Source organism: Arachis ipaensis, chromosome B3, assembly GCF_059453495.1.
Source record: "Arachis ipaensis isolate K30076 ecotype BB chromosome B3, ASM5945349v1, whole genome shotgun sequence".
NCBI classification, from domain to species: domain Eukaryota; kingdom Viridiplantae; phylum Streptophyta; class Magnoliopsida; order Fabales; family Fabaceae; genus Arachis; species Arachis ipaensis.
Genome location: NC_142438.1, coordinates 104,708,893 through 104,721,432, shown reverse-complemented (window position 1 = coordinate 104,721,432; position 12,540 = coordinate 104,708,893). Strand labels below are relative to the sequence as shown.

At 38.9% G+C, this 12,540-nt stretch overlaps 1 protein-coding gene across 1 annotated transcript; it reads left to right on the top strand.

Annotated features, from left to right (window-relative positions):
• Positions 1 to 6,654: 6,654 nt before the first annotated feature.
• Positions 6,655 to 12,316, top strand: LOC107633403 (uncharacterized). Its single transcript, XM_021119093.2, has 2 exons — positions 6,655 to 8,053; positions 11,631 to 12,316. The coding sequence occupies exons 1-2, from the start codon at positions 6,655 to 6,657 to the stop codon at positions 11,651 to 11,653; spliced, it is 1,422 nt and encodes a 473-aa protein (XP_020974752.1). The 3' UTR covers positions 11,654 to 12,316.
• Positions 12,317 to 12,540: the final 224 nt, after the last annotated feature.

Below are 12,540 nucleotides of genomic sequence, written 5' to 3'. Positions count from 1 at the left end.
TAAATAAATTAAAGCAAAATCAAATCTAAAATACCTCAAAATATATTAATTAAGAAAATCATAACATGAATGGTTCATAAGCCAAATTGAAAAGACAAATGACAATTAAGTAATAGAATCAATAAAGGTAGAAAATAAATTAAAGGAATATTGAACCTGTGACTGGAGAGAAATAATCCTAAAATTGAGAGAAATCCTAATCCTAAGAGAGAGGAGAGAACCTCTCCCTCTAAAAACTACATCTAATCCTAAAATTATGAATATTGTATCTGTTACTAAGTTGTTAAGTTGTTGTTTGATTCCTCCATTCTCTGGCTTATATTCTGTGTTTTTGACTTGGATTTGGGCCGAAAAAGGGTCCAGAAATTGCTGGGAGCGTTTTCTGCAGATTCTTGTACGTGGCATCTGTCAGGCGTTCGCGTGGGTCACGCGTTCGCGTGGGTCACGCGTTCGCGTCATCTGGGAGTTTTCCTTGTCACGCGTACGCGTCAATCACACGTGCGCGTCAATTGTGTTCTGCTCAAGGCACGCGTCCGCGTCAGTCACGCGTACGCGTCAGTCACGCGTACGCGTCAATGCCATTTCGCGCTAGGCATGCGTTCGCATCGTCCATGCATTCGCGTCGCTGCCTTTACTTCAAAACTCCATTTTTGTGTTTTCCTTCCATTTTTTGTATATTTCCTTTCTGTCTTTTAAGCCATTCCTGCCCTATGAAACCTGAAAATACTTAATACACAAATCACGGCATCGAATGGTAATAAAGAATAATTAAATTTAATATTTTTAAAGTATAGAAAACATGTTTTTCACATATCTTATAAAATAAGGAATAGTAAAACCATGTAATTTACATGAATAAATGGGTGAAGGATTGAATAAATCACTTAAATTGAGCACAAAATACATCATAAAATATGGGTTTATCATGTATTTCGGTTTTATCTGTTCTGGCTCGACGGCGATGAGCATGTGCGCCTAATATTTGACATCCACGAGAGAATCATGGTTGAACAAGTGATGGAGCTTTCTGTGGAGGTTTGCGATGTTGGTGGTGGTGGTTCTGGCAACTCAAATTTTGACCAGGATGATCCACCTCTTGCACCACGATCCTTACACTGTGCTAGTCCAGTGGTAAACATGGACGTTGACAGTGAAGATTTTGATGAAGAGTATGTTGTCGATAGCCACGAAAGTGGTTCCTCTGAGAATGATGATGAGGATGAGTTCATACCAGAGACACCCTTTTGTGGATCAGTTCGATAATTTTTGCCTGCTCCGTAACCAATTCTGGAGTTATCAACTGTACCCAGCCACTACCATACTTTGGATTTGGATGCGATGCACAAGGTAACTCCATTTTCCACTATGGGGGCGGATGAATACAACACCGATAGAGGTGTGAAGTTTACAGTTGCTCACAAATTCAAAAGCAGAGAAGCAGTACTTTAAGGCATGAAGAATTACAGCATTAGCAGAAGTGTTGAGTATCAAGTTGTGGAGTCGGATCAGTTAAAATACCACGTGCATTGCTGGTAATTGACTAATGGTTGTCCTTTGAGTCTCCATGTTGTCCTCTGGCAGAATCTCGGATATTGGTAAGCGTTACAATTTTTTTAAAAATTATGTTATTTGTCATCCTTGTTTTAGTTAGAATATCATTCGATTATATTTTAAATCGTTAGGGAGGTGCATAAATTTGGCGGACCGCACACGTGTTTAGCCCCACCATTTCTCAGGATCATTGACAGTTAGACATCAACCTCATATGTAGAATCATCATGTCCCTCATATAGTCCAGTCCATCAATTACCATCCCTATTCTACAGGGTATAGTGAGACAGATCTATCATTTCAAACCATCTCACAGGAAGGTTTGGATGGAAAAGCAGAAGGAAATTGCGTAAATATATGGTGATTGAGAGGATTTCATACAACAAGGTGCCGCGATTGCTCCAAGCATGCAGAGTTATTGTCCTAGCACTGTATGTGATCTGAGTGCAGTACCGTTCTATGAGGGTCACATGATAGTGTGCGACTACTCCTAGTTTGATAAGGTGTTCTAGGCTTACCCTCCTTGTATTGAAGCTTTCAAGAATTGTAAGCCCTTCATTTCCGTTGACGGCACACACTTGTATGGCAAATATAAGGGTGTGTTGCTCATTGCAGTTGCACAAGACGGTAACAGTAACATCCTTCCTGTGGCATTTGCAATTGTCGAGTCGGAGACTACAGAATCATGGTCGTTCTTCCTTACCAATCTGAGATGCCATGTGACACCACAAGAGGGACTTTTGATTATATCTGATAGATCCCAAGCAATCAAGGCCGCACTTAGAGCCAATGAGAGCCTCTGGATGCCTTTTAGAGCATTCCATGCATATTGTGTCAGGCACATGGCTGCGAATTTCATGTCTCCTTTCAAGTCTACCGAGGGCAAGCGATATCACATTAATGCTGCTTATTACCCCAGTAAGGCTGGGTATGAATGGTACATGGATGCTTTAAGGACCTTATCCTATGAGATGGCAAACTGGGCCAGTAGATTTAACAAGGAAATATGGTTACAACATTATGATAGTGGTCGTCGATTTGGGCACGTGACAACTAACCTCTTGAAGTGTCAACGCAATTCTCAAGGGTACACGATATTTACCAATTTCATTTATTTTGAGATGCACGTATGAGAGACTGCAGCAGTTGTTAGTCCGCAAGGATAGGGAGGCACAGACTTAAATGACAGCGAATAATCGATTTTCATAGTGGCTACAGGCTGCTATTGAAAAAAATAGAGAGGGGATCCCGAAGATGCGGGTTATGCACTGCGATAGGAGGGCCTCAGTGTTTGTGGTGGAGGAGTTAAGCTATTTAAAGGTTGGAGCTAGGGTTCATTTCGTGTTTGATTGAGCTCGGGAACATGCGACTATGGGCTTTTTCAGTCACTTTATTTCTCCTGTCGTCATGCACTTGCTGCTTGTGCTGCCGCAAGCATTAAGTGGGGGAAGTATGTTCATCCAATCTATTTGCAGGAGGCTGTGTTCAAGGTTTACAAGATTGAGTTCCCACTGATTCCTAACAAAAAGCTTTGACTGGAGTCGTATAGGACACATTTACATCCTAATCCTGCCAAGAGTAGAAAGGCAACCGGTAGTCCAGTTTTCACATGGTTTCGTAACAATATGGATGAGGTGGAGTGCCAAGAGAAATGGTACGGGCTATGCAGGAAACTCGGCCATACATAGAGAGGTTATCCCAATCAACGCACCAATGATACTTAGTTCTTGTATGCCTTTTGGCTTATTTCAGTTGATCTATTCGTGATTTGTCCACCTATGAGATGGTTATCTTTATTTGTCGTGTTTACTTCATTTCATACTTATCAATTGCAATTTCTGAATTAAAGAGCCTATTTTAAATTTCAAAATGATAATTTGCATACAGTAACTAAATTAAGGCACACACGGTAACTACAGAAATTCATTACATAAAGTATATTACAAAAACACATAGCTGAATAACTAAAGATCAACGATTATAGTACTAATTTAACTGAGTAAATAAAGTACAGTAGAAAAACACAGACTGATTTTGGTACAAAACACACTGAGGTAGAATACATTATAAAGTACTAATAGAGTAAATAGCATGTAAAGCAGATTAACGATGGTGGCCACGTGGGTAATGCAAGTGATGCCCAGTGCCACAAAATGGCAGCTGTGTTTGCCGAGATGGTCTACGACCTCGTGGGTTTGGAGGAGCCTGTGCATCCGGTGGTGCCTGTGCATACGATGGTGGCAGAGGTAGGGGTGGATGGTCAGTGTATGACTGATCAAATGGCTGTGTCTAGTAGTGTGGTGGCACTGACGGATACCGTGGCTGTGGGGGTAACCTCAAAGGGGCAATCATCAGTCGCCCGTAGTCAACTGATGGAGGTGTAGTATACTGAAAACTTGGCCAAAGATCGGGTCCGTACAAGGTGCTAGCCCCCGGTGACATTTGAGGAACCCACACCGAGGTAGATGCAGGTGCCGATGAGAAATGTGGACCATGTACGACACTCTGCTCTCTGGCCATGCGAAATTACTCTGCTATATGGTGCATAGTCTGCTGGTCAGTCGTCTTAACCTGAAACACCTCGTCAAACTGGATCTCATCCACCATGGATCTCTCATGATCACTCGACGAGGCACCCAGATCTACCCAGTCAGGTGGAGCCGCAAATGGGTCATCCTGATGCGTATGCAAGCCGACCAATGGTGGTGGTGGTGGTCGTTGAGGTGGTGGTAAGCCATCGTCTCCCTCTGGCATGTCGTCGTGATCCTTCTGCGGGGCAAAGTCAACCTCTTCCTCAAACTCAACGTCTAGCCGCTCCCTACGGGGCCTAACCCCCTCCCTCTGGGGGCGCCTGATGAATCCACATTTCATGGTATTTATTTGCTTAAATTGGGTGGATTTCATTGACTTTTCTAGGATTTATTCATTGAAATAGCACAGTTTCATGATTTCTTCCTAAATTGTGCTTAAAAGTAAAAACATACTTTTTAGGCCCTAAAATTGCTAAATTTTATTCACTTTAATTCCATTTGATGTCTTGATATGTTTGTTGAGTGATTTAAGATTTTGAAGGCAAGTATGAATTGAAGAAGTGAGGAAGGAAAGCATGCAAAGTGGAAGAATTCAAGAAATGAAGGATTTGAAAAGTTGCCAATCCTGACATCTCTATACTAAATTGATCATAACTTGAGCTACAGAGGTCCAAATAAGGCGGTTCTAGCGGCATTAAAAAGCTAACATCTGGGGCTTCAAAATGATATAAATTTCCTATAGTGGACATTGAGTTTGGGTGTACGTACGCACACACTTATGCATACGCACAAGAAGAAAATCAACAAATGTGCGTATGCACACTAGCATACGTACAAGTCCTGGCACATGACCTTATTAGTTGCAACTCACTGGCAGCGATTTTTTGGCTTCCAGAGCCCAGTCCAACTCATTTCTGAAGCTATTTCAAGCCAAATTGAAGAGGGATGAAGGGGGGAGTAATTAGGTTTAGGTTTTTATATGTCTTAGCTTAGTTTTCTAGAGAGAGAAGCTCCCCCTTCTCTCTAGAATTAGGGTTTTTAGCTTAATTTTCTCTTTGATTTCTCTCTTTAATTCTTGTTTTAGTATAGTTTTATGATCTTCTTAATTTCTTTTGTCATTTTCTCATTCTTCTCATTTTTGGTTTATGAATACTCTTATTAATTTCAATTTCTTTTAATGCAATTTTGATGTTTTATGTTTCTTTAATGCTTATTTGAGTTGTAATCATTTTATTGCAATTGGTAGTTATAGATTTTATTATTGTTGTAATTTAATATGCTTTTCCCTTTTATGCATGCTAATTGTTTGACAAAATGTCTCTTTTAGCTTTTATATAGTTTTTCACATTCTTGGTTAGGAATTGGGTAATTAGGTGAACTTGAGTTAGGATGTCCATTCCACATTGTGTTAGGATTGTTAGTTGGTTTGGTTTCTATTGACGCTAGTCTTTCACTAAGTTAATTAGTGAGTTGACTAGAACTTATGGATTGAGATCAATTATGCCCTTTTGACTTATCCTCGATATTAGGATAGACTAGGATAGGAATCCTCAATTCCCCAATCCTTGCCAAGAGTCCTTTTTGTCACTTGAATTCTATTATTGATTTACTTGCTTTGAGTTTTAATTCCTTGCATGTTTATTTACTTGCCTTTTAATTTTCTTGTCTCTTGCTATCACAACTCCCAATTTTCTCATAGCCAATAATTGAACATTTTATTGCAATTCCTAGGGAGAATAACCTGGGATTTAAAACTCCCGGTTTATATTTGTTTTAGATTGTGACTTATCTTTTGAATTAAACTTTGATGTTGGTTGATTGTGAATTTGGAACTATACTTGCAACGCCAATTCTATTTTGAGAAAAATCCAAACGTACTTTTGGCCATCATCAAGTTTTTGGCGCCGTTGCCAGGGAATTGCAATGGGGTTATATTGTTGGCTATTGTAAATATGTTGATATGTAAATAGCTTGCTTTTTGGTTATCTTTTGTTTTTGTTAATAGTTAGGATTGGGATCCCGGAGGACATTGGAAATTCAAGCATTGGTGAAAATTCAAGCATTGGTGAAAATTCAAGCACAAGCCACTATAGCAAGGGCTCTCTCAATTATCTAATTCAAAGACAATAAATAAAAGTGCTTAGTGGTGACACCCCACTATGATAAAATTTTCCAACTTCCTTCCTTTATTTCATTCTTGTAAATATGTCTCTTGGTTGTTAGCTTGCCTTAATAGATTTTTGTTTTAAAATGCATACTTGAATAATTAGTAATCTTGTTTTAAATTACCTTTTGACTTGAATTACATGCTTAAAAAAAAAGAATTTCAAATAGTTTTTGGATATCTGAAATAGTTTTGTTAGATTTTTGTTTGTGCATATTACAAGTGTTTTGAATAGTTCAATGATTTTGATTTGAAAAATAAAATTTTAGTTAATTTTAGAGTTTAATGTAAATAGTTGCATATTTTTCGATAATTTTTTGTTTATATACATATTGGAATATTGGGTGAAATCTTTTAAAAAAAATTCACTCGTGCGTACGCACATGCCTGGTACATACGCACACTATTATGCACGTCCTCTACTCACAGCACTCGTACAGTTGCCCATTTCCCCATCCGTGCATATGCACGGATAGCAAAACAAGCCCCCTATCATCTTCGCGTCGCCACACCTTTCCCCTCCTCCAATGTTCCCTATTCCCCTTTCAACCTCCAAGACCCAAGAACCACCAATACCATTCCTTACCACCAGCGGCCACCGTAACCGCTATCAACCAGACCACCACCCCCTTATCCCCTTTCTTCTTCCTCTTCTCCCATTTTTCTCTCTTCTTGCCCCCGTTCCTTCCTCCCTCTACCTCACCGCAACAACCGCAGGGTCACCACAACTACCAGACCATCACTCCTTATTCATCACTCTCTTCGACCTTCCCTGATCGCCAACCATCACCGTCGGCCTCGACCCAGAACCCACCGCGCCGTCGACGAGCCACCGCGACCCTCTTCCCTCTTCTCCCCTTCACAGCACCGAACCAGCCTCCAGCCACACCAACCTCTTCTCATCTCTCCGTGAACCCTAATCCACAGCCCTCTTATCATTGTGGTCCTCACCTCCAGCCACTGATGCCTTCTCAGAACTGCAACCATCACAGACCCCATTGTCACATTTCCTCTTCTCCTTTGCCATCGCCTCCGTCGAAACCCAGAGCAGCGGCGGCTAGCTTCCCCTCTTTCTACTCTCTCTCTCTCACTAGCGAACCACCACCGCGAACCACCCTAGTCCTCCACCATCGACGAGCCATGGCTACCCAATCCTCTTCTCCTCTCTCCACGAAGCCCTATCTCCTCTTCTCCGAACCACCATCACGTAGCTTCACCTCAGCCGAGCCCACCCTGCTCTTCCTCCTCTTTGCGCTACCTTCCCCTTCGGCTTCAACATCACATCGCAACCTTCCCTTCCTCGCCGAACCTGTCTCAACCTCCAGTCTCAACCACCCCGCCCAGCCGCGTCATCGCCAGCACCATCAAGACCTACACCACCCAATCCCCACTCACAACCACCCCCTTGTCTCTGTTTCCCCCTTCCACTGCCTGCGAGAGCGCGTACAGGGCACGACCCCTGTTTTCATTTCATTTCTTCTCCGTCACTGCCGCTGCGCTAGCGCCACCACCAGGCCACCACCCTTGGCCTGCCGAACTGCTGTAGTTGCAACCCTCCACACACGAGCTCCAACCCCCTTGCTCCATCGCCTCTTTACTGCCTGGAACGGCCAGAACAGGGTGCAACCCTTGTGTCTTCCGACCCTCCATCTTCCCCTATTTCATTGCTGCGTCTCAGCCTCTGTTCCGTCACTGCTGCTTCTGCCTGCACCACTGTTGGACCCGCCACCTCTGGGTCGGCATCTCTCTACTTCCATTTTCCCTTCCCTTGCTCCCTTGTCAATTCTCTATTTCTGTCTCTGCCCAGGTTCCATTTTTGTTTCTGTCTCTTCTAATTCTCTGTTAGTGTGAATTTCCAGTTTAGCATGTTAGTTTAATTTTTGTTAAGTTAGATTAGGTTAATTTAGTTGAATTAGGTGTTTAGAGAATTTGGATTGGATAGTTGATTTAGGTCTCTTCTTGTTACTGCTGGTGTTTGGGAATAGATTGCCCTTTTATCTGCTTCTTGGAACTGGACTGTTTACTGTTACTGTATTCTTGTTCATGTTCATCATACTGTTAATTGTGATTGTTGTTTTGTTATTGCTGATTGCCATTATTTGGATGAGTTCAGAATGTTGTTTGTGCAGTAAGAATGATTTTGATCATTTTGTGTTCACTGCTGATGCACAATCAATGTCGCTTAGCTGCTTAATTCCTATGAATTCATGTGTGTTTAATCATTATCACATTCATTTGGAACTTGAATTAAGTTGGTTGTTCAACATTTTGAGAAAAGTGCTATTAGCTACTGAAATGCTACCGGAAGTTGCATTAATTTTTTTCGATATTCATCTTTAATGCAATTGATTAATTGAGTTAGTGCTTCATTGCTATTGGTTTTCAACTGTTGTTTACTCAATTGAGTGATTATCTGGCTAATTGCTTCACTGTTTTGGTTGCTGGAGGCTGAGTTTTCTCTGCATTCACTATTCTGCTGCATTCTTGTAACAGTTGCTCAATTTCTGGATGTGTTTGTGCAATAGTGATTTGTGCTCAATGTCTGAGTTAAAACTGTTATTGTTGCTGTGTTTGTGCTTCAATTTGTACTTAATCACTTGACCTAAGATGCTTATTTGTTTAAGTTCATGTTGAATACTTGTGATTGGTTGTTGAATTCAAGAAAAAAAATGCAGCTGGATTGTTCATTGTGTTGTTTGGGTGCTGTGTTTTAAGCCATTATTTTGTTCATTGTTCAAAGAAAGCATGCTGTTTGTTGCTTAATTGGTTATGGCTTAATTGATTATTGCTATCTTGTTACTGTATGTTGGCTCATTTGCTTACTCCCTATGAATTTATAAATGGTTTTTGGTGTTTTTAATTGTCAATGAATTCTTAGGAAGTTTGAATTTATATATGGTCTTTGGTGTTTTTAATTGTAAATGACATTCATGGGGACGCGCACGCGTCACCCACGCGTACGCGTGAGGAGGGAATTTGGCAGCGACGTGCACGCATCGACCACGCGCACGCGTGATGTTAGTCACGTGCCCTCATTAAAGTGAAGATACTGGGGGCAATTTTTGAGCTTTCCAGGTCCAAATCCAACTCATTTCTGAGGCTATTTGATGTAGAGTTCAAGATTGGACAAAGGGGGAGCAATTAGGTAGTGTAGGAAACATGCTTTAGGTTAGTTCTAGAGAGAGAAGCTCCCTCTTCTCTCTAGAAATTAGGGTTCTTAGTTTATATTTCTCTTAGATTTAGGTTTAATTACTTGTTTTGATTTAGTTTCCTTTACTTTTCCTTGTTGATTTGCTCCAATCTTCTTAGTTTCTCTTGTCAATCTCTCTTTTATGCCTCTTTTTAGTTTATGAACACTTTGTTGATTTTAATTTCCTTTAATGCAATTTGAGGTTTTATGTTATTTTCTTGCTTGTTTGAGTTATCATTGTGATTTTCTTACTTTGGGTAGTTGTAGATTTTATTATTCTTTCCCTTTTACCATGCTTTCCTTTTATACCTTCCAAGTATTTGACAAAATGCTTGGTTGGATGTTAGAGTAGCTTTTTGAGCATTCTTGGCTTGGAAAGAGAAATTAGGCAATCTTGAGTCATTAATACCCAACTCATGTTGGTGATCTAGAGTTGTTAGTTAATATTATTTCTATTGACTCTAATCTCTTGCTAATTCAATTAGTAAGTTGATTAGGACTTTTGGATTGAGATTAACTAGTCTTATTTGACTTTCTTCCTATATTGAAGATAACATTGTACCTTCTTCTGATGTAAAAGATAACTAAATAGGATTAGCTCTTGTTAATTGTTGTATGATTTAATGACTAAGATATAAAGCCTAGGTTCTTAATCCTTGCCACGAATGCCTCTTTTTAGTATTTGTTATCTTTAGTTGTTTGCTTTAAATTCCTTGCCATTTAATTTCTTGTCTCCTTATTTGCAAACCCCCTTGAGAACCTCATAACCAATAATATGCATACCTCACTGCAATTTCTTTGAGAAACGACTTGAGATCTAATACTCTCAGTATTTTTATTGGTTTGCACTCGTGACAAACAAAATTAAACTTTGATTGAGGATTGTTTGTTGGTTGGGAACTATACTTCGACGAGATTATTTGTATGAAATTTCCAACTGACAATAATTCATCTATCACTCACTTAACCCAAAAAACCTACCATTTCATTTATCTTTGCTTACCACTTTGAGCCTTTTTAATCCCCTTTTGTTCTTGATTGAGCACACCACTAGCTATAAGCGAAAAAATAATGATTGTCCCTATTTTGAATCTTTGAATAGCTTAAGTTAGTGACAGCGTGTAATGTTTAAGTGTGGGAAAAATATGGGAATTTTGGTTGATAAAAATGTGTTCTATGCTTATTGAGAAATATTGGAAATTTGGGTACATGCTCATGTAATATTAAAAAACCACATGCATTGATATGTTGGTATATATGTTATGTTCTTGAAAAAAAAAAGAAAAAAAATAACAAAAAAGGGACAAAATTACCCCTATGAGAAACTCAATAATGATCAATGCATATGTAAAAGTGAGATTATGGGTAGCTAAGCATGATATTAGAATTGTATAGATTGTATATGTGTTAGGTGAGAACTTAGATTAATCAAAGATTCAAATGCAAGCTCACTTAGCCATATATATATATCCTTACCTTTACCTTTAGCCCTATTACAACCTGGAAAAGACTTCATGATTTTTGCATATGTACATTAAATTTTTGTTGGTTGGTGAGATGAAGAACAAACTTTAAAAAGCATGATTAGAGGAGAATTGAGTGGATTGACCCTAAACACTTGAGCGACTAGAGTGCATATACACATTCGGTGAGGGTTCAATTACTAAATTCCATATTTCCACCTATGATTATTGCTTATCTTGCAAGTTTGGTTAAATTTTTTTATATGACTCAATTCAATTGTGAATAAGATTTGGTTATAATTGCTTTAGCCCTTGATTGTATATAGATGCTTTCTTGGAAATTAATTTACTTTGACTAAGCAAATGCATATAGGTAGATAGTATAAGGTAGAATAGTTACATACATATAGATAGATTGCATATAGATAGTTACATTGAATAATTGTTGATTCCCCTTCTTGTCTTTCTTTGGTATAGCATGAGGACATGCTATTATTTAAGTGTGGGGATGTGATGAATCCACATTTCATGGAATTTATTTGCTCTAATTGGGTGAATTTCATTGACTTTTCTTACATTTATTCATTGAAATAGCATAGTTTCATGATTTCTTCCTAAATTGTGCTTAAAAGTAAAAACATGCTTTTTATGCCCTAAAATTGCTAAATTTTATTCACTTTAATTCCATTTGATACCTTGATGTATTTGTTGAGTGATTTAAGGTTTTGAAGGTAAATATGGACTGAAAAAGTGAGGAAGGAAAGCATGCAAAGTGGAAGAATTCAAGAAATGAAGGATTTGGAAAGCTGCCAATCTGTGACCTATCTGTACTAAATTGATCATAACTTGAGTTATAGAGGTCCAAATGAGGCGGTTTTAGCGGCATTGGAAAGCTAACATCCAGGGATTCAAAATGATATACAATTTGTTATAGTAGACATGGAGTTTGGGTGTGCGTACGCACACACTTGTCTGTACGCACAAGAAGAAAATCAGCAAGTGTGCGTTCGCACACACCTGTGCGTATGCACAAGTCCTGGCACGTGACCTCATTAATTGCAACTCGTTGGCAGTGATTTTTGGACTTTCAGAGACCAATTCAACTCATTTCTGAAACTATTTCAAGCCAAATTGAAGAGGGATGAGGGGGGAGCAATTAGGTTTAGGTTTTTACATGTCTTAGCTTATTTTTCTAGAGAGAGAAGCTCCCCCTTCTCTCTAGAGTTAGGATTTTTAGCTTAATTTTCTCTTTGATTTCTCTCTTTGATTCTTGTTTTAGTATAGTTTCATTTATGTTTTCATGTGTTCTTGCCTTGATCTTAATTTTTTTTGTCATTTTCTCATTCTTGTCATTTTTTGTTAATGAATACTTTTGTTAATTTCAATTTTTTTTAATACATTTTTGATGTTTTATGTATCTTTAATGCTTATTTGAGTTGTAATTATCATTTTATTGCAATTGATAGTTATAGATTTTATTATTGTTGCAATTTAATATGCTTCCCCTTTTATGCATGCTAAGTATTTGACAAAATGTCTCTTTTAGCTTTTGTATAGTTTTCACATTCTTGGTTTGGAATTGGGTAATTAGGTGAACTTGAGTTATGGATATCCATTCCACATTGTGTTAGGATTGTTAGT